This window comes from Nelumbo lutea, chromosome 5 (genome assembly GCF_056320005.1).
Source record: "Nelumbo lutea isolate HS-2025 chromosome 5, American lotus-T2T, whole genome shotgun sequence".
Lineage (NCBI taxonomy): Eukaryota > Viridiplantae > Streptophyta > Magnoliopsida > Proteales > Nelumbonaceae > Nelumbo > Nelumbo lutea.
The window spans coordinates 3,847,664-3,870,068 of NC_142688.1; the positions used below are offsets into that span (position 1 = coordinate 3,847,664).

General features: G+C 37.1%; 1 protein-coding gene across 5 annotated transcripts; it reads right to left on the reverse strand.

Annotated features, from left to right (window-relative positions):
* Positions 1-1,387: 1,387 nt before the first annotated feature.
* Positions 1,388-19,157, reverse strand: LOC148849895 (pre-rRNA-processing ESF1-like protein). Of its 5 annotated transcripts, none has more exons than XM_088946262.1 (9): positions 18,788-19,157; positions 18,666-18,695; positions 15,554-16,343; positions 15,311-15,385; positions 11,234-11,463; positions 9,988-10,150; positions 9,280-9,408; positions 3,122-3,831; positions 1,388-2,260 (listed from the first exon to the last, which is right to left on the reverse strand). In XM_088946262.1, the coding sequence occupies exons 3-9, from the start codon at positions 16,187-16,189 to the stop codon at positions 1,921-1,923; spliced, it is 2,283 nt and encodes a 760-aa protein (XP_088802388.1). In that variant the 5' UTR covers positions 16,190-16,343; positions 18,666-18,695; positions 18,788-19,157; the 3' UTR covers positions 1,388-1,920. The 5 variants fall into 5 exon arrangements, with proteins under 5 accessions (XP_088802388.1, XP_088802387.1, XP_088802385.1 ...); XM_088946261.1 differs by having other exon boundaries at positions 18,583-18,695; positions 18,788-19,085; XM_088946259.1 differs by having other exon boundaries at positions 15,554-16,214; positions 18,583-18,695; positions 18,788-18,894.
* Between the last annotated feature and the right edge of the window lie 3,248 nt (positions 19,158-22,405).

The following is a 22,405-nucleotide window of genomic DNA, read 5'->3' on the forward strand; positions in this document are numbered from 1 at the left end:
AGCCCGATGGGCTGGCCCAGACCGGCCTGTTCCAAGTCAGGTTTGAACAAAACCTTAAGCCTGCATGCTCTAAATATCATATCTGACTTTTTCATGTTAGGCGCAGGCATACCCAAATAAGTCCAGCCCAATAATATTAAATATATAGAAATATGATGTCTTAATAACATAATATATATTATATAATAGTAAAATTAATTGCAAAAAGTATTATATATATTAAATTATTAATTGAATAAAATAATATATAATATATAATATATAATATACTATTAATATTATATAATTAATATATTATAATATAATGTCAAAGTCAGGCTTCAGACCCGGGCTGGGATTTAGGCCCTATGGTTAGGCCAGGCTTGGACCTGGTGATTATCTGTTTATAAAGAGGCAAAGTCCGGCCTGAACCTGGCCCGACCCTGCCCATGAACATGTACTCTCATACATGGTAGATAATTTTATGGTGACCCCAATCTCGTGATGTATGGTGTTAGATCATGTTTGAAGGATGTCGGTACTAGATGTAATTGAGTCGAGTCGGGCCGAGTATGAGGTTGTTTCAGCTCAAACTCAGCTCTTGTTGATACTAACGTGTTACTGAATCTCGATTTGACTTGAGCAGATTATATATAATGTAGTATTAAAAGTTATAAGCATATTAATATTAAGTATATTAAAAATATTGAAAATAATTTGATATAAAAATTAATGTTTATTTATATTATAAATATAAATATTTTAAAAATAGTATTTTATTATGAACCAGATAGGCTTACAAACCACTTGAGCCGGGTATTGTGAAGCTTGAATTTGGCTCGACCAACTACTCGAGCCAAGCCTGACTCGAACTCAATTACTTTGAGCAAGTTCGAAAATTTAGCAAGCCGAGCCCGAGATTTTTAACATTAACAACCATTAGAACCATGTTTATAATTTTCAACCACTTAATTGGTCTTCCATCAAGAATGTAATTTTTATTTGAAAATATGGTCATGTGAGCTCTTAAAACGAATGGAAATAAATACGAAAGCGCACCCAGGTCTTTTATTTAAAAGGTTTCTTTGACACTCATATATAACATTCATGTCATGGGGTAATACGGTAATACCAGCATTCTTGTTATCCATATCAAAAACATCATTTCTTACAGTAAGAAATACGGTTGATTCTTTTACCATGTCAAACTACAACTGTTGCCTATGCAAATGATCCAAAAAAGAGGGTGATTTACCCAAAAAATACATAGGAGGAAAAAAATATACTCCTTTTAGCTTGTGTTCGCATTCTCGTTGCTTTCAAGTGACCCAGGCTCCTTTGGATGGTCGTTGTTAGCATTTAGCGAGTATCTGTATCGATTTTGCATATTGAAGATGGTACAGTACAGTGAATTAAAATAGCGATTTATAGACAACCAGATACAAGCAAGTAAAGTGATTCGGCAAAAGTGTCAATCACAAATTCCAAACCAAAATCCAAACAGAGAAAACTTTGCCAAAAGCCTGCCCCTGAGTGACACGTTAGTTCACCCAACAACGTAATTATGCAGCACCGATTTCTATTATTACAGCTTAATTTTATTGTATAGAATTTAGGCAGCCAAATTATTTCTACAAAAATTTGAGATAAAACTTCAGCTTTACTTCAGTGCACCTCTAACCATGGCGAACTTCTCCTCTATGAGAATGAAGGAGTCACGCATGATCACATTTGCACCTTCGAAACCTTGTGTTTGCACTCTCAAGTTCTTTGCTGATAAGCCTTGACAGACAACCTGGTTCACTTCTAGGCTCTAGTGAGCATCACGTATCTTCTATAGCCAGGCACTAAATCCAATAAAATAGACAGCATCTAAAAGATGCTTGGTTATAGATTTTCCACCATATATTTTCACTTGCCCTCTAAAGGAAAGGAGTTTCGCTAGTTTCTGCGCTTTTTCTCCAGTGACCGAACCAATTCACTAAGCTCAGGTTTTTCTCTCTTCCTACACATGGAATCAGATTGCAATTTCTGCTCTTTCTTCGTCTTCTTATCCTTTGTTTGCATTTGAGTTTGTTGGGATTTTTTCTTCACTGATCGAACTAAGGATGAGAGTTCATGCTTTTCTTTCTTTAGTGACACATTATCAGAACGTGCTTGCTCGATAGACATGCAATCAGATGGCATTTGAGTTTGTTTTTCTTCCGGTCCTTTATCTGCTACATCTTCATGATCACCTTTTTTATTTTTCTGTGCCAATTGCCGAATGTAAGCTGCACTCCTGCAAGATCAGAATTCACTCCTCAGTAGTAGTCAAAAAACAAACTCTGAATGCAACTGAGATGCACAGGAAGCACTGGAATACGAACGGTTGTGCTTTGTATGGATCTCCATGAGCAAGGTTTAAAATATGAGCATGCATAATACCAAAAAAAAAAAAAGAAATCAAGGAAAAAAATTGTGCATCATGTGTGTCGAATGGTCAACACTGTTTTTCAGTGAAAAAATCACAGATGGACTTGTCAGGATGACCTTCAATACCATTAAGCACAGTACCATCCATTAATATCAGAACTTTAAACCTTGTCTAGGTGTACATTGCAATATTGCATGCACAAGAATTTCCCAGCCTTTATCAAGATAAGCATAATCAATCTATTGCATGCACTAAAACCATCACATCTGTTGGATGCCTCCAATGAAGCAATTATATCTTCTATACACAATTTTCTAGGAGTATCTAAACAAGGGGTTAGGTCCATATGCAAGTCATAGATACATTTAAGGCTGAAATTTTTTATCCCCATGGTAATTGTTGCAAATGGAGATATCCAGCTATTCCCATAGCAACTCTCTCCCTCAATTTTAAATTTTTACATTCTAAGAGGACTTAATTTTACATGCCTATAGAGTGTAGCCTTTACAACACCCTAAATGAGACACCCTCTGCAACCCTATAGAGCCATCCTCTCCATCCTTACCGGGGCAGGTGCCACATTTAGGAGGTGATGTAAGGGCTAAACACATACAAGATTACCATCTCTTCGAGAGAATGAAATTATGGCCCTCCATGTTTCAAGACTCGGGACCTTTCCTGAACTGGAACAATCAATTTGGTGATGGATTGCTTCTTGAAACATACCTTTTAAACTGTGGGTCTGTTGGGTCCAAGGCAAAGAGAGGAGAAGTAAAAAGTTGTGAAAATCGTGGATCATTGTAGTTGACAGATGGTAGCTTTCCCTCCATTGGCACATCCTTCGCTTTTTTGCCCTTTTTGCCCTTGGCTTTTTTGGGTTTCAAATTATATCCCTTAAGATTATGCTCTGTTGTCTGATCATCGGCAAGCAATAACTCAAGCTCTGCTTGGCTTACTTCATGTTCCTTGTAAGTTTCCTGCTGCTGCTTTTCCTTTTGAGGGTTTTTACTTCGAACTGCTTTTTTACAATGCACTGATGGCTCTTCAACAAAAAAGTCATCAGGCTGTTCAGGTACTTCTTGATCACTATCACTACTCTCATCACCTGATGAATACTTGGAATTTTTCTTTCTAGCTGCCTTCTTCTCTCGTTGCTTTCTCAGGTAAGCCTCCCAAACTGTCTCTGATTTATTGTCCTTCTTCTCAAGAATACGCTTACTTAGGTCCTCTAAGCCAGTGTTGAAAGTGACTTCCATATCCTTGTCATCTTCCTCACCATCTTCGTCTGAACCATCTCCAGAATGTACAAGAGCACGATACATATCGCGCTTATCAAGCTTCTTTTTTGAATCACCATCCATAGATTCATTATTCTCATCATCATCGGTTTCATCATCATCAGAAGCCAAATACTCCTTTAGTTCCAAGTCAGCTAGCTTCAGCAGACAAAACACCAGAAACAATACCAGTAAGGAAGCTGAGGGAAGGTACAAACAAGAGATTAAGAAAGATTCATGTAAACATTCCAACACATGATCCACAAACCAAATACATTATCAAGTGTTCAGAACTGATGCAAATTGTCTGACAAAACAACCTTTTGAAACTCTAAAAGCATGTACACTTGCATAGTTAATAGATTATAAAATGCGTTCCTATTATTAATTTAAATTTACAACTATTAACAAAGATGAGGACGTTGCAATTTATGAATTGCAAGACTCCAACAGAATCTAGGAGAGAACAAACAAGGAAAGTGAACTCTAGTAATATGCAAAGCAGTTCAAACCAACAATGCCTGTAAGATCAACTGCAATGGAAGTGTAAAAGGATAAAGAGAGGTGAGTACATGGGTTTGTATTACACAAAGATCTGAAGAGGGTCTTAATTTTACTAAGGATAGAGGGAAAACAGGCTTCAAGTACCACCTCTAAAAATAGTCAGAAATTAAGAATTTAGTTGACAAAAAATAGGGTTGGCTACTTGAAGAGAGTCCTAATATGTTCAACAAAAAAGTCATCAACCTTAAAAGCAGTTTAGTTCAACAAACTTGCACAATTAAGAAAGAAATGAGGGACAAGGTGCATGTGTCAAAAAAAATATATGCATAACATATAATAATGAAAAGTATAGACTCCATCATCTATCTCATAGATTTTGATGCATAAACCCTGTTCAACCACCATTCTGCACAAAACAAAGTGCTTAGTTAAAGAATATAATACCAAACCCCTTTTCCTGTGTGAAACAAATTACCAAGCCCTTTAACTGGTTCCTCAACTCTTTCTAGAATATTCAAATTACACCAAATCTCTCCAGACTGGTTTATCCATTGGTTTTGTTTTGCACACCAAACCAAAACCAGTCAAAACTCCTTTTAATGTATTGTTAGTTAAACTTAATAGGTAAAAGTGTCATGAGGCATGCATCTGCTACATGAATACAAAATGCACTTAAGACCACATAAAATTGATCAAAACTGAGTTAAAAGGAGAATAATAATCAGAACTGAAACTTCAACAAACAGGCATGGCATTTTTTCTACAAAGACAATGTACATTACTCCAGTCCGCAAAAAATAGGGGTTAGTCAGTTATACTTAAAAATGCTATTTATTAAAACAACCGTAAGAGAAGACCTTTGCATGGGAGATATTAATCATATTACTACGAGTGAACCAACAAGTATTAACTCCATCTCATGCACCAACAACAGCCAAATGTCGTATCAAACTATCAATTATTCAAAGAAAATAAGTAATGGGTGGATGCTAATAGTTGTAGTGTAGTTAGTTTGGACCATTCACCATGTATGATAATTGAGACAGAGACACATCCAAAAGGTGTTAATTTTAAATGGACAGGATTGATTATTTTCATGTAAAAGGAACAAATAGACAGTAAATATGAAACACAGTATCTATACACACTAAATAGCCCCTTCCGCTTGTAACAGATCTTTTTTCTTATGGTGCTAAAGATGGTCTTCTATTCACATCACCAGACCATCTCAGTCTACTTTCTAGTTTTTCCACTCATCCACCCTGTCCTCCCAAGTCTTTCCACTCATCCATCTCAGCATTCACATTTCTGCTATACTCACTTTCCGGATGTGTTGTTTCTTGACTGTAAAATACTGTGCTCCATATATCTTTGCTGGCCTTGCAAACCAATTTATAAAGTTTTCCCTTTAGCCTAAATGGAATGCACCCATCACAAAACAAACAAATAAATAACCATATACACCCCCTCCATTTTTCCCATCCAGCTCTACTTCTATGGCAACATTCTCCTCAATCTCTCCCTTACTATGGATTATTGGACCAAGATAACATAAAAGTTCACTGAGTTATCTCTTGGTCTCTAATCCTAACGGCACCTTGATTTGCATTACTATCATTATTGAAATTATGCACCATATATTCCAATCGAGTCCTAATTTTAAAACCTCTTGTTTCTAAGGTATTTGTTCATAAACCTAATTTTGCATTTAATCTTTCATTAGTTTTATCAATTAGTGCTATGTCATCGGCAAACAAGCAACACGAAACCTCATGAATATGTTTAGTGAAAATTTTCTTTTCTTTTTTTCAGAAGGTAAAATAATGTCTTAAAATAATTGAAAGCTTAACAAGTGAATTAAATGTTACTTTTAAATGGTTGAAAAGAACTGCAAACGGCATGGATGATGCTTTAGCTAAACAGGGGGCAAATAGGCATCAACTATTTTGGGCTAAATTGTAAGGCTGGGTTTGGGGACTGCAGTTCTAGTTGTATTTGATTATTTCTATGGATGCAGGTAACTTACTCACAAATTTGTAACCTCAAGTTTGATAAAATTCTTAATAAAATTTACCTTCACAGATAAAAAAAATAATGTCATTAAAATGTAAAAACGAAAAAGTCCCTGTACAACAAGAGTATACATCTCATGTCAGGAAAAAGCCCCTGTACAACAGGTTTCTGTACAACAATCCATTACTGTTTACAAAAATGAAAATTAAATCAATTTGCCATTAAACAGCCTGTCGGGCCTTGTTTGGCATCAACACTAGAAAATTCTCATTCTTAGAATTTTCTAGAAAAGAATGAACACTGGACTTTCCTGATTCTAAAGAAATAATGTAGGTGTTTGGCACTTCATGTTTCTCAGAATCCAGAAAGACCAGAATGGCGTTGGCCACCACACCTCTCCTCCTGTTTAAATTAGATTTACTACTCTGTTCAAAAAGTCTATTGGGGAGACCAGAATGACATTTTCTTCTCTGTTTGAATTGTTTCACCAAAGCATTTGGAAATATTCATCCAAAAAAATTGTTGATCTGAAACAGAGCATGATTATCACAAGGAATAACAAAACAAAGCCTAACTAGTATTAGCAGTTATGGCAGAAAATATTGAAAAAATGAGCACAATTTTTGGATTCAATTCTGGATTAAACAAAAGTGGACAGTGGCCATGAGATAGGAGCTGAAGGTTGTCATGGGTATAATAACGATCCACTTGATTTGCCTTGCGTTACAGAAAATGACATGGGTTCTGAGGACATTACTATGAGAACTGAGGTGGATACTGGATAGTGACAATGAGATCAGAAAAAAACAGAATAGGGATAAATGGCTCAGCTGGAATTGACTAATTGAGCCCTCAACCTGATCCAATGATACCGTATCATGATTCCAACTATCAAAGCAATAACTAGAAATTGAAACAAGAAAAGGAGTAATAGAATAAACAATTATGTAGAAAATTGTCTGTATGAGCCAACACACTACCAATTCAAACCCAGAGAGCGAAGAATGCTAAACCAAATGCATAGAAATGTTTTCTTAGGTTTTTGCTCTATCCGTTTCTCAATTTATGATACAGTCATTTTCTCTACCCAATTCACCTGATTCCAAACTGCTAACTCTTTCTGCAATTACTAGCTCTTGTGCACAATGAAAGTGGTTAATAAAATCATCAAGAATAAGATCCTCCAAACTGGGTAACAGTCAAAGTAATCATTCAGCTCAGAGCATATGCTCCAGAATGCTCCCAACTTTCCTATAAAATTTCTAGAAGCACAACTTCAACAATCCAAAACAGATTCTTAACAGAAAGCATACAAAAATGGGTATTCGACTATTCATGTAATGCTCAAACAAAAATCAGGTTATTTCAAACTGAGATTGAATATCCTTTTAGGAACAAGGAAAGTAATAAAGATCTGATGCCTGGAATATTTCAATCTGAGATCGAAAAACAGGATAGATGAAGAACTGAGGCACAGAACAAGATAAACAAAGAACTGAGATCAAAAAATGGATGAAGTGAAACGAAGAACTTAGACTAACCACTGATGTCCAAAGAACTCTAGACCTTGTTTCTTCAAGAGATGGAAAGCCATTGAGAGACCGAACATGATAGACCAAGAAATGGATGGAACCTAGGGATTTTTTGAGTGATGTTATGTTTAGTGCGAGAAGTTACATTAGTGCCCTCCCTCTCACGTATGACTTTTCACACGGTTTGTTATTTTAAAAGCATTGTAGCGAGAATCCACTTCTTAGAAGTGAAAACTTTTCACTTCTGAGAAATAACTTTTTGGCCTGATTTTTCTATCTAGAATTGAATCATATTTTGAAGAAAAAAAAACCCATTGTTTTAAAAGGCGCGCCTGAGGCGCAAGGCGAGGCGCATTCCAGAGTAGGTGCCTTGCATGGATCAAGGCGGCCAGACTTTAGGAAGGTGATCACCTCTGCGCCTAAGGCATGCGCCTCAGGCCAGGCACCAGGTGGTCCAGGCAAGCGCCTATTTAAGTTGCCCTTTTTTTGTTTTTAAATTTACTTTTATAGATGATTATAATCCTATATATATTATTTTTATGTACCAAAATATTGGGATATGGTATGGAAAATTTGAAAGAAGGAATTCACGACCCAAACGAAAAAAGGAATTCACGACTCAATCGAAGTCTTGAACGGCAAAGTTCAGAACCCCTCACAGCCCCCAGGTTCTTCTTGGATCATCAAGTTCAGGCCTTCAACTCAGTCTCAGTTATCTCAATCGAACAGCCACCTTCAAAGTTCAATTATCAGAGACCATCTATCCACCACACTCAAGTGCGTTATTATTTGTAAAATGTATTATATATATTATTTACATGATCTGCAATAAATATATATTATATGTTATGTCATTACGATTCAACCTCCAGTTTGACCGTGGTTGAACCTCTCACTTTTCTGGTTTTATGCCCAGCCCAGTTCCATGAAAATTGTTGGAATCTGATAGAGACATAAGATACAATGGCAAAGAGGACAGGGTTGAATTCGCAATAGTAAGTGTACATTTGCCCCCTGGACAAATATACAGATTTCCATGTTGCTAACTTCTCCAGCAGAGTTATAGCCAGTAAGGACATAATTTTATAATAATTTTGACTTTTCTTATCACTTTTATCAGCAAACAGCAATCAACATGAAAAATTCATTAATGATTTAAAGTAGAAGATACGACAAGTAGTTGTGAACAAGGAGCACGCCCAATACAAGGCAAGCCACCCAACCCATATTACAATGACTTTTCTTATCATTTTCAATCTGGATAATCTGCTCGAAGTCCCAGGGTTTGGGAAGAGAAAGACAACAAAAAAAATAAAGGAAACAAATTTTTAAGGAAACAGCAGTTGCACCATTTAAGTAGCTTGACAAAATGCTTTTAACCTTCTACTAAGTCCCTAAGGTGGTATAAGTGTGTTTAGTATTTCCAAAATAACTTGTTATTCTCCCCATAAACTCCAGTACACAAAATAGTGAAACCATAGACATAGATTATAGTCCATAGAAAAGAACAAGTGGTAGCATAGATGGCAAAAGAAAAAAGGTGTATGAGTTCACATACCTGATCATCATTTAATTTCCGTCTTAAGGTCTTCAAACGCTGAGGCTCATCCTCATCCCAAGAAAGATGGACTTTACTTTGTTGTAGTGCACGTGTATGGAAATCTAACCCTTGATAGTTTGTTGGTGCCTGAAGAAAATGGGGAAAATAAGTGATGTGCCCAATAAATAGACATCCTTAACCATTTATCATAGTTCACAAAAATCTCTGACATCCTAATGTTAAAGTTTTAGGATATACCACAAAGATGATAGGAATTTTCTTTTTATCAGTAACTGAAGATGTTAGGAAATTTATGAACTAGAAATTGAAGATATTTCAACTGAAGTCATATACCTTGACTAAAAACAAAGTTCTTTTTTTTCTCTTTTTGCCTTATATCTAAAGCAAAAATTCCTGAGAAGACACTTTTTAGACTGGGAACAAAGAAGGTGTATCTTATAATGAACTGGCAAAAACTCCTAAGAAGATAACATTTTCCAAACACCCATGGCCATTATTAATAGGGTAGTTGCTTGGATAGATAGCGAAAGTTTTATTTCTACTTTGTGCATACCTTTTTACTGTTAATGACCAATAAGTTCACTTCTTATAAGCAGCTCTTAGCACACTGTACTTGTAGTTGTAATTAAAGAAAAATATTCCTAATGTTCTAACTGATGCAATATCATGTTCTTAATAGTTATACAAAATGAGTTAGGGAAAAACCTCTGTTGCAATATCACGAGGAGGATGTTTAAATTCCACAGAATCAGGAATAAAACGCAAATCCAACACATTTGATGATCGCTCAAACTCAACTCCATCACAAGCTTTATAAAGGTAATCTGCGGTAGCACTAGAATCACACTCCACAACTGCATAATAATATCTGAAATAATAAAAAATAGAAAATGCAATGTGAAACAATGTGTTGAAAATATCAGGGACAAAAGCAAAAGCTTCTTGCTGACAAAATGTAGTATGGAAAGTGAACTGCCATTTTGCAATGCATAAATGTACACTGTTAATCATATGGTCAATTATAAAAGTTGTAAAAGGAGAGATGGTTGCGAATGGTGAGATATAGAGCATCTAATACCTAAATTCAGTTTCATCTTTTTCAAAAAAGAAAAAGAAGGCTGCTAAGCTTAATAATGTGTATCCATGAAACTGACCAAATACTATAATCATCATGCCTTTTGAGTCAACATTTTTTAACAAGAGTCCAAAAGGTTCTGAAACATTCGTAATTACAGTATGTTGGGTTAGCATATACAAGTCATGCCTGTTAGCAGTGATCAGTGTACTGCAATCATTACCATTTCAAATAATAAAAATAATAATTACAGTACGCTGATCATTATTAACAAGTATGAGTTGCAAGGCTTTGATGTAGTGAAGCAAGACTCAGATAGAAAATTATAACAGATTAGCATATGCAAGTCAATTGCTGCTTGAGATGAAGCCTTTGAACAAAAATTGAAAAGTAAAAAGCAATTCAATAGAAAATAAGAGGTTAAAAAACAGCTATCATACACATTGCAAATATAAAGCCAGCAGTCCTAGAAGGTCCTGAGTAAAACCAATACCACTTAGATGACCCAAAAGAGTGTAGATTCCCAATAAATGGGGAATACACTTGCAAAGAATCAAGAAGGCAGATGTATAAAATTTGGCAAAAGAGACCATTTTGATTAAAAAGAAACACTTTTTTTCTGTAATTGCCAAATGTTAACTAAAAAAGGATACCGAATTATGTACTAAATATAACTTCAGAAGAACTTTTGCCAGAACAAACTGTATGACCCTCAATTTATTTTCATAAATATCAAATTCAAATACAAACCCAAATAAGAAACAGATAGCCTAATTTGTTCCCTTTTGACCTTCTCACTGATACTAAGACAAGAACTGCAAAATGGGAAATGAAAAGTAATCATAAAGAAGAATTTTATGATTTCTATTCAATCACCTTAGCCTACTCATTTCATATGCACGCAACTTTTCATTGTCAATTTCATCATCATCATCATCATTATCATCATCACTCTGCTCTTTGTCACTGCCAAAAAGACTAACAGGTCCATGAACTGCTTCTTCCTCCATACGCTTAAGTCCAAATTCAGATGGATAAACAGCCACGGACCAAATTTGTCCGCCTTTAGGGAGAAATGAGCTCAATACCACATATAAATCAACAGCCTAAAGAATATGACGAAATCATTAGCCAAGGCTACACCAACTATGAAACACTCTACCATGAGAAAATGTTCTAACCACTATACAAAATACAATACATAATTATAAGCAAATGTCTTCAATTTAACAAGGGAAAAGCAGCATTAAAAAGCTCAAACATTTATACTTGATGTTTGCATTTTGCAACAATTCAATATAAGGGAAAGAACAGGAAGCAAAAAAGCAATCCTTTTTGGAAATGAAACAAACAAAGAGGAAGAAGAAGTTAATCTGAAATCTTCTGAATAAAGACGGGGTTTTTCAGCTGTGGTGCACATGGTATAGCCCCACAAACCAGGCAATCCCAAAGGCACCTAAAGATGGTCTTTGGTGAAAATATGATAAGTAGCATGCAAGATATTGAATTACAATAGCATTCTAATTTTAAACTTTAGTATATGTCAATGAGTTTAGGTGTATTTTAGGGTATCTAGAAGTTTTAGGGACTGTTTAGTGGTTGTCTTGTGGGGTCAACAGTTTTCTTGGACATAAGTTGGAATCGCATCGCTTTTCATTAGGGCTACTTCTCAAAATTCAGAACTTGTCAGTTTTGCTTGATCTTGGTATCTTTGAAAATGTTTTTCAATTGCCTACCAGACACCAAGATCTTGTCAAACAATACAGTGCAAATTAGGAAAGTTATGGCCATTTATTTAGGGTGTTAGTGATTGACAAGATTGAATTGCAGTGAAGTAGAAGATTTAGGTCACATGTTTCTTTATTGCCCCATTGCAAGCCACCACTATCTGTGACATCTGTCCAGAGCCAAAACAATCTGAATCATTAAGAGATTGGTGGGAAAGACTCCAAAATCTCAATACCTATCAAAGCTATTCAAACCTTTGGAGAAATGTGTGTTTATCCTATGGTCCATTTGGAAGAGTAGTAATGAGAACACATAGCAAAACAAATTTGTGGGTCCCATCCATATCATTGAAAGAGCCTAGATCCGACTCAAGGAGTTCTTGGAGTAATCTCAAATCAATCCACGTGAGCAATCTAGGAGGGAGTCAAATTTGGGTTACTTGGTCTCCCCCCTAAACACCATTCTATCAAAATAAATTTTGATGCATCAAGAAATGACAATGGAGACATTGCAATTGGTTGCATTGCCAGGAATGTCAAGGGCAAGATTGTTCATGCAATTGCTCTGGCAACAGGAAGAGCATCTATCAATGTAGCAAAAGCATTAGTAGCTAGAGAAGCTCATGTCATGGCCAAAGAGTGGAGAGATTTTAATCACTTATTTTTATCTTGTAGTGCCACTGCAGAGCTCTAGGTTTGGTTCTATCTTTGTTTGGGTGTAGTTGGGATGTGCCAATAGAAGTAAGCACAATCTTTAAGCCTTCCATGTTCTCTTGGCCCATAAAGGAAAATGTAGCGGTGTGCGAGAGAAGCCTTGATATGGACAGTTTGGGAAGAAAGGAATGTCAGGATCTTCCAGGACAAAGGGAAGAACCAATCAAGCCTTGAAGGACTGCATTATGTACAGGTCAATACATTGGTTACAGACTCTGGAATTGTTTAACCATTTCTCCTTGACTTATTGTTGGAGGGATTGGTTATCAGTAGCAAGCTGTTCCTCCTCCAAGGTAAGGGTATTGACTAGCTAGGTCCCCCCTCCTCACAGTTCATTGAAGCTGAATTTTGATGGGAGTAGCCAAGGTAACTCGGGTCTCTCTAGGTTGGGAGGTGTACTGAGGAATGAGGCTGGCGAGGTTGTCCTACTCTACTCTGGCCCATTAGGTGTTGGAAGCTCTGTTCAGGCAGAGTTGTTAGCTGCAAATACAAGGAATACTTCTTGCAAAAGAAATGGATGTGGAGCAGCTTCTGATTGAAGAGGACCCTAAGACAGTGGTGGTTAAATAATCTGGAGGATGTCACATGGGGCTACAAAAATGAGTTAAAGAAATTCAAATGGCTGACAAGGAATATGTCTATAACAGTACAGTGGGTTGGGAGATCAGCTAATGCATTTGTTGATATCTTGGCAAAACAAGAGACAAATAGGGAAACATTGTTTTGGGCGCAACTGTAACTTTTGTTTTAACATTCATGTACTCTTGGATGTAGTTTATGTGCTTTCTGTTTGGAGAGGCGGCACCTCACGCCTCTCTAAGGGAATTTTCATGTAACTAATCTTTTAATTAATGGAATATGATTCTTTATTTATCAAAAACAAAAAAACAAAAAAAGAGTGGGGAGATTGTAACATCATTATAGAAGGAGATTCCAAGTTGATAGTTGAAGGATTTTGATTAATACAAATATACTTTACCTTTGCCCAAAAAAAGAGTTAACATAGGAAGTGCAAGATACCCTGGAGTATCAATATGTTGATCAAAGATTGTCACAATATTGCAGAAGAAGACAAGTTAAAGATAGTTATAAGCACATTTACAATGAGGCAAACCAAGCAGCAAACTGGATTGCAAATTTAGGACAGCTTGGTACTTTTGTGGATTTGTCTGAAAATGAATTAAAGCTTATTGTTTCTTTTGATGAATCTACTGTAAGGGATGGCCTGATTACATCTCTATAAAAGACCCCACAATTATAATAGAATTATATAAATTAACTGAATCTGATAAGAATTTGAAGTTTGGATATTCTAAGGTACATCTTTTTCTCTCTCTTTTTTATCATTTTTTCTCTTTACACTTTCTTCTATCGTTCACTTTTATATGTTCTACTACAATCTCTATTTTCATATTTAACAAGTCATCTCTCTTCTTAACACAACAAAACACCCTGGTAGAACTGTTGTCCTTTCCGTCCTACATCAGATAAGTTAATAAAACATTCTACAGTGAGAGGGGGTGAAATGAAATGACCTGAGCCCAAGGGAAATGCGGAGGTGTGACATGAGGTGTTCCACTACCAAAAGTGTGAGGCGTAGTTCAGAACATGAGCATAAGTCTCTTGAGCACAAGAAGAGGATTAGAGAATACATCCAGTTTAACATATATCCTTACCACACTAAGGTCAGTTTTCATAAGACTGAATCTAGATTACTCATTTGTCCTGCTCATTCATGAAATTCAAACTTAGCAACCTTGATCTTATTTGTTCTCTGAATTGGTCATGAAATCTATTGGCGCCAAACCATATAACAGAATAACAGATATCCCATGAAGGTTGCATTTGTTTGTCTGTAAGATGAACCCATAATTTTTTAGACTGAAATATTCCAGCTATCATTTACACCACTTTTATTGTGAAAAACAAAACAAAGGGGCAAAATGATATCTCAAACATTTCAACCTGAAAAAAAAAAGTCCGCCCATTTTACATTGAAATAAATGGCGCTTAGCTGGCAATGGTGTAATGAACAAAAGTATTATCATTAGAATGTTCATAATTAAGTAGCTAAATACCATTTCCATTACAAGTATAGAACATGTAGTAGCTTTTGTGTTACGTCTCCTCTTACTTCCTCTCACAAGTGCGGTGAACATGCTTTAAGCAGTCCAATGAAAATATAGATATTATATGCATGCCGGCATGCTTTGATTGCTCAGCATCATTCAACGGCTCATCAATGACAATAAGGTATCATCGAGAACAAGAAAACGCAAGAGATGGAAGAAAGAAAACATAGAGAGATAGTTTGCATTGCCATTCCAGTTATCATCTGCAGATTTTGCACCAGAAGGAAACTAGATCCAACCAATAATACTTTTTGAAAAAAGGAGCATAGATATTAGGGGAAAAGAACCTAAAGCATGAAACAAGAGTTCCTCTTCAGTTCTTAAACACTAAAACGCCAGTAAGAGACGGCAAGAATTCAAATTGAAATAGTATCACGCACCTTGACTTGACTCCAATCCATATTCACAACGGCCAGTCTGTGGGTTTCTTTTTCGATAACCGGTATGTTCTCCTCCTGTTCCCTCATATTAATGAGTTAAAGCAATCTATAATAGGGAAAAAATGAAACCTCAATGAAGTTTGGTTTTAATTTTACTTTGGCTCTTCCATATCTAACTTATTCGTAATGCCTCAAATCAACTGAATAAGAACATTCATAAATCACAATCAATTGGGAACTCACCTGGATAGTGAGCTCCTTTTCATCGTCCGACAAACTTCTATCCCCGTCATCCGTGTCAGAAGTGGACGAAGAAGTATCACTTTCAGATTCTTCTGAAGATTTAGAAAGCTCGGAATCGCTACTAGATTCAGAGTCCGATGATGCTTGACTGGGTTTTTGCAAATCGCCATTATCACTCTCTTCGCTTTCTTCGTCGTCCTCTCGCTTTGCCTTATCTTCTTCTTCGAACCGATAGTAATGGCGGAGGGGGTTTTCTGATGTTTCACTCTTAAGTTTTCCTCTTTTGTCAACGCGAGCAGAAGACGACGTAAATCTCTTATCAGAGAACATGCGATTAAAGCGGTAGTCTATCGAAACCTTCGCTTGATTTTTCGGCACCTTTTGGAATCTAGGGTCAAAGTGCACAGATGAGAAACGAGCATCTGCGATGACCTTCTTCCTGCCATGGTTATCGTTATCCTGCGCACCCGCTACAGCGGCAGTTGCTGCTTCGTCCTTGTTCTCCTCATTCCTATTCTTCTGCTTCTTCTTCTTGCCATTCTCGCTAGTTTTGTTTTTCGATCCCATTTCCCTCTCGTGATGTAGCTTCGAGCGGTAAAGGACGGAGGATTCGAGCATAAACGAGTGGGATTGCATCTGCAGAGTCCACGACCTTCTTTCCCTACGGGATGTATACGTTAGGTTTAGGGCGTTAAACCAATGTGTTTGGGTCACTAGTATTTCCCTGCCCTAATCCGAACCAACGCCACGCGCTACCAGGGATCATAACGAAACGGATGTACCTAGGTGGCTGGGACCAATCCGATCCGTTAGTAACATGCGTGTAACATGGACTGGGTTAATCCGAACCCAAACCAAAACACACTTAAAATTTAAAATGTCAGCTTGGCCAGGTTCGGGTTGAAGGTCAATTTTTTTTATAGGATGAACTATTTCATTATCCTATGTTTTTACTAAATGGAATAAAGCTTACCCTCTTATTTTAAAAATGTCTTCAAATATCCCTCTAAGTGTTAGTGCATTGTTACAATCCATCCGTTCATATCTAATATCAACGTGATTAATATAATTTTTCTAAATCCTAGTTTTACCCTTTTTGGTTAAAATATCTATGGTATCCTTCATTACTATTCAAATTTTCATAACTTGAATGTGCGAACAAGGGATTGCTTTTAGGGTTACAATTGAATTAAGCTCCAATTGAAGTTTGGGCTCAAGTTCGATTTAGTTCGATTCAAGTTTAATTTTAATTGACTTCAAATCAAGTCTAAATTTTGAAATAAGCTATATTAGTTATTCGAACTTTCATTAAGGTAATAAAAAGTTCAGCTCAAAAACTCATGAACCTTGCTCGACTATATATATCATTTTTAAATATGACAATAATGAGGTTTTATCTTTTTGATATACTAGTGTAAAAGCATGTGGTATGAGCATAAAGAATTATTTTTCGGGTTAATAATTTATATATACCTTGAATTTGAGGAAAGTACTCGTATATAACCAATATTTATATTTTCAAAAACATTTTTCATATATCTTTAAAGATGGCGCTATATGGCATAAAGAGGCTAGAACAATTTCTCTGCTCTCTTTTACCCTTTTGTATATGTTTTGGGCTCAATTTGGAAGGAGTACAAATACAAATATATAAAGTACAAATACATACAAAATAATACAAAATACAAGGTTTTGCACTCTACACATTTGTATTGGTACTCCTTTGAATGGAGCCTTGAGGTCAAGAACAATTCTCTTTCTTTGTCTTTTCTTCTTTAGCGGCTTAGCGCGTGCAAAAAAGAAAAACAAATGTCCAAAACTTTTTGCAACTTTTTTTTTATTTGCTTTCCAACTCTTTAGAGCCTAAGGCTATGCTTGGAAGGAGTACAAATGCAAATATGTAGAATGCAAAATTTTGTATTTTGTATTATTTTGTTTGTATTTGTACTCTTTCCAAACTATGTCTAAGATTGTGTTTGGTTGCAATGCAAATGAATTTGCACTAATTAAAAATCATGGCAATGCAAATTATTTGAGTGTAAATTCTGACCTATTTTTGTTTCAAAATCGATGATATGATAGTTAAATAATAAATATTAAAAAGTTATTTTATTATCTAAATGATGGGTTAATCGATGATATGATAAGTAAAAATAATTTATATAATGTAGATAGAATATATAATTTAAAACTGATCCAAAAGAAAAGCTATTTTATTATCTAAAATGATGGGTCAATGATCCAATTTTTCAATAAAATTCGTTATGTCATAATTAAATAATAAATATTTAAAAAAAAAAGATTAAGCACAAAAAATAAAAAAGTACTAAGTTTTGTCAATAACATTTGGAAGCACTTCTAATGTTATGTAATCATCATATTAAATGAAAATATTTGTTAAGATAAAAATTATATTTATTTAAGACATAAATGAAACACGAAATTTAGTAATGTAATAATAATAATAATAATTGTAATTGTAATTTAAAATTTCTACACATTCACATTTAGTACAAGTATTAAAGTTTATTTTTAGTCATATTGTTACTTTTGTTGATTTTCAATTTATATCTTAACTATGATATATCTAAAATTGAAGTAATTAATATGAAAAAGATTTCATACATACAACATACATGCTTAATTACTAATATATAAAAGGGTAAATTTCTTAAACTATCCTTACGATTTAGCTAATTGACTAAGTGTACCCTTATTGTTTGAAAATTGACTAACGCTACCCCTATTGTTTTTGACAATTAACTAACTCTACCTTTATTGTTAGCGTATGTTAACTTTCCATTACATGTGGTATAATGTGACTAATATATTTATCAAAAAATCTGAAAATACCCTTCCCACCTCCATTCCTAAAAATACCACATCTATTCCTAAAATATCATCCCTATAACCTTTACAGACATTAGAAATAGTCAGAAACCAAGAGACTAAAGACTAATGGAGTTTGATCAACTTGTTAATCTACATCTATGGGTAATGTTTTCTTTTTCATGAAAAAGAAATTTTACCGAATAACTCATTAGTTGATGGGGAGAGAGAGAACTGAACGATTGATCTGAAACGGAAGATGATGAATAGTTGAACCACTGACCTCCGAGCCCTCCGCAGATGAATAGTTGATCTGAGACGGAAGACGATGAATTGAAAATGATAACATCATCTTAGGCATCAAAGAGCAATGGCGAATCCAGGCATCAAAGAGTTCACCCTCACCTCCAAGCCCTTCATAGATCCCTATCAAATCTGACACCACGCGCGCGACGCTTGTCTTCAATGTTGGTGGCTACACCGATGATCTCTTCCACGACTTCAGCGACATTTTGGTTTTCCAATCGTCTTCAATGACGTGTTACCGATGGCTATCAGAAGCGGTCGCTCATCTTTTGTGCTATGCTCTTATCAGAGCTCGTCTACTACGCTCTACACCGGTTACAAAACCAAAAACATGCTCACCAAAGCTGCAATAGTTGCCAAACAAAGCCCCACCAAGGACTCTAGGCCTCTGCCAGATGCAACTACCGTGAAAATCCGTGGTTATAGTGTTCCACCCTCTACCCCTGTCACCACTTTTAGTCTCACCGACAAGGAGAAAATGATCTTACCAAGACCATTTATTGCAATTGATGGGGATTGAGCGTTTAGCAATGCTAGATGTAGCTATTGTGAAAAGTCCCGGATGCAGTTGAAGTCGAGCGTTTTATTGCAATTGACGGGGATTGAAGACCGTCCATGCAGACGCAGATTACAACCATTGGATTAAGATTTTACAGGGAAGTGTTGTCAAATATCTTTAATGAGATGTTTTCTCGTTGCAGGAATCCTAACCATGGCTCGTTCTTGGGATCCAAGTCTTCACAGTTGTGCTATTTTGCTAATGACGAAAGAGAAGCTAATCTTTCACTCTCTCACTCTCTCCTCCTCTCCTTTTTGTTCTTCTTCTTTTTCTTCTCTGTTTCATCACACACACACTCTCTCTCTTTTGTGTGTGTTTTAGCTAAGGGTGGATTCGAGTCGAGCCGAGCTGAATAATACCAGGTTTGAGCTCGACTCGAGACTATTCTACAAGGCTCGAGTCAAAAGTTCATAAGCTTGATCTCGGCTCGTTTTATATTTTATAAAAATATTTATTATATATTATATATTTTCTATTTTCTATAATTTATTGTATATATTATATATTCAAAGTTGCTCGTTTATCAATCGAGCCATTGAATTGAGTTCGAGCTCGAGCAGCTCGTGAAAAGCTCGGCTCGTTGCCACCCCTAGTTTTAGTTGGACCAAGTGGCAGAGAGTATCAGCGGGTCTCTCCCATTCGTATTGCTGAAGCTCTCCAAAAGCCAGTGACCACTGCAACATTTGATGGTTGCTGAAGCTCTCATGTTTTGTTACTCTCCATAAACCCAATAGTGATAGAAAAAGGAGAGAGAGAGAAATAGTCTTTTATCTTATTATTAATGGAAAATTAAGGAATGTCAACAAATAAACGAAATATTAGTGAATTGTCAAAAACAGTAAGCATATCGTTAGCCAATTTTCAAAAAGTAAGAATACACTTATTCAATTCACAAAACTATATAAATAGATGATTTTAAATGTGCAGATGCTTTCAGCGAAATCGGCGGAACCCACAGCACGGAATGTTAAAAACCAAAGATTATTAGACGTCTCTGCTCTGGTAAGGACGTAATTCCCTGAAAACAAGAGTAAGAACTAACTCTACACACACACTTTATGGATCATCTACTCTCAATTTATCTCATGTGCCGAGGGTTTTTTACTTGAGAAGATCTCGGCTTTTGATGGGTCCATTTTGTTTCTTGGGGTAAGGTAAATATGCATTACGTAAACTTGTTGTTTATTAACATTCCTCCGGGACAGACACAATAGTCTTTTTGGTGAGTAGAAGAGGAGCAGAAAGAGACGAATAAATATTGAATAAGCTGCTAGAATGGGAAAAGCATAAGAAAAAAACAGGTAAAGGTGGTGACTTTACAGCTGAACCACTGAAGCCTGAAGGTACTCCCTTTCTCGCTCACTTTCTTCTCCACTTTGTCTCCATTGATTGGGGAATTTGAAGACTCGAGGAACCCTACTTGATGATGTGTGATCCGGTCTATTCTAGTTGTCGGTTACCTCGTTTCTGACAAGATTGGAGGTGCCTGAAACAAGGAAGAAAATGGAGGCTTCTGGGGAGGAACCCGGTTGGAACACTCCGAAGCTCAAGTTAGTGTTCTTCAGAAGGCAAGGAAAATGAGGAATTCTAAGACCAGAAAATGCAAGAATCACATACCCTCTTCTTTGTGAGATGGGGGCCTTTTATAATCACCCTAGGTTCTCACTTCCATGCCTCTGCCAGTTCGGGCATCATTACCTCTGCCAGATCGGGTCACTTCCTTCTGTCAACTGCCAGTTCGGGTATCATAACCTTCACTGCCAGTTGCCAGTTCGGGTGTCATAACCTCCACTGCCAGTTGCCAGTTCGGGTGTCATAACCTCCACTGCCAGGCGATTTGGAGCCGAAGTGGTCTTTTAATGTGAAGTCTCGACTTCATATAGGAGTATGGCCCAAACTGCCCCTGGGCAGACAGTTCGGGTTTTTTGCCTTTGGTGGTTGTAAGGCTCAGGACCTTGAAGGGAGAGCTCGGGACTCTTTAGTTCGGAGCTCGGTTTGTAGGTTCCTTCAAGGGAGCTTGGCTCTTTAGTTCGGAGCTCGGGTTGCAGGTTCCTTCGAGGGAGCTTGGCTCTTTAGTTCGGAGCTCAGGTTGTGGGCCTGTTGCCGTGCCGAGCTGGCGTTTCTGCCAAGTCACTCTCGGTTGCTTCCACGTGTCGCATGGCCAAGGGGTCGGGTCAAATCTTCCTCCATCAATTGCCCCCCACTCCCCGTGCTCGGGGTCTTGACTTGGCGTGGGAAGTTCACGAGATGACATGTGGATTTGCCTCGGGACACTTTGGCCTTGACCAGGAACTTTTCTGGTCCGGTCTGCATGTGTTCTCGGCTCAACCAGGGGTCAATCCCAGGCTGCGTGTGGCTCACGCACGCCAACGATTTTCAAATTTTTAAATTTTTGAACGTGCACGCCAAACAATTTCGAATTTTCAAACGTGCGCGCCAAAGTGTCTTTTCATTAGGTAGTGCGCAACTGACTTTGCGGGGAGCCGTTGGATGATTTCGATCCTGGCCGTTGATGCACGGGTACGATGGTTTTAAATAGTGGGGGGACCCCCAGTCACTTTCCTCTGTTATCCTTCAGCGTTTGTTCCTTGAGCTCGTGTCGAAGCCGGCCAGCTCGCGTCACTCGTCTGTAGTTTGGTAGCTTTTCCTGGTGAGTCCACAACCTTCTTTGTTTTTGATGTCTAGTTTTAGTAGCACATATAGCCCTCTAGGTGGGTCAGACGCTGGTTCTACGAACTGAGCTGCTGCCCCCGATGGCCTTAGTGAGTCTGAGGCAGGGCCCGAGGTAGAGCTCGAGTTTGAGCCCGTAGGCCGAGTCACCTCGGGTAGTTTGGCATCCACCTCTCGTCAAGGTCGAATGCTAGATAAGTTCGGACCCTCTACTATGACGTCTGGAAGTCTTTGGTCCCTTGTCGTCCAGTACAATCTGCCCGGGGAGTATACTTACTTTTTACCCTCGGGCGACTTTCCTTGGGAGCATGGTTCAGATGAGATCGTGATATTCTGGGAGCAGCTTGTTGTCGGGTTGCGCTTTGCCTTCCATCCCCTAATCGTTGAGGTTATGAACCACTTCGGCATCACTATAGGTCAGCTTCACCCGAACTCTATCCGCAACCTTGTCGGGACCATCTCCCTTTGCTGTGAGCATTGCCTTCCTT

Coding starts and splice junctions, on each gene's coding strand:
- LOC148849895 (XM_088946262.1), bottom strand. CDS start 16,189: ATGCAATCCCACTCGTTTATGCTCGAATCCTCCGTCCTTTACCGCTCG. Junction 15,386..15,553: donor AAAAGGAGCTCACTATCCAG/GTGAGTTCCCAA, acceptor ATGAGGGAACAG/GAGGAGAACATACCGGTTAT. Junction 3,832..9,279: donor GGAAATTAAATGATGATCAG/GTATGTGAACTC, acceptor TGTCTGCTGAAG/CTAGCTGACTTGGAACTAAA.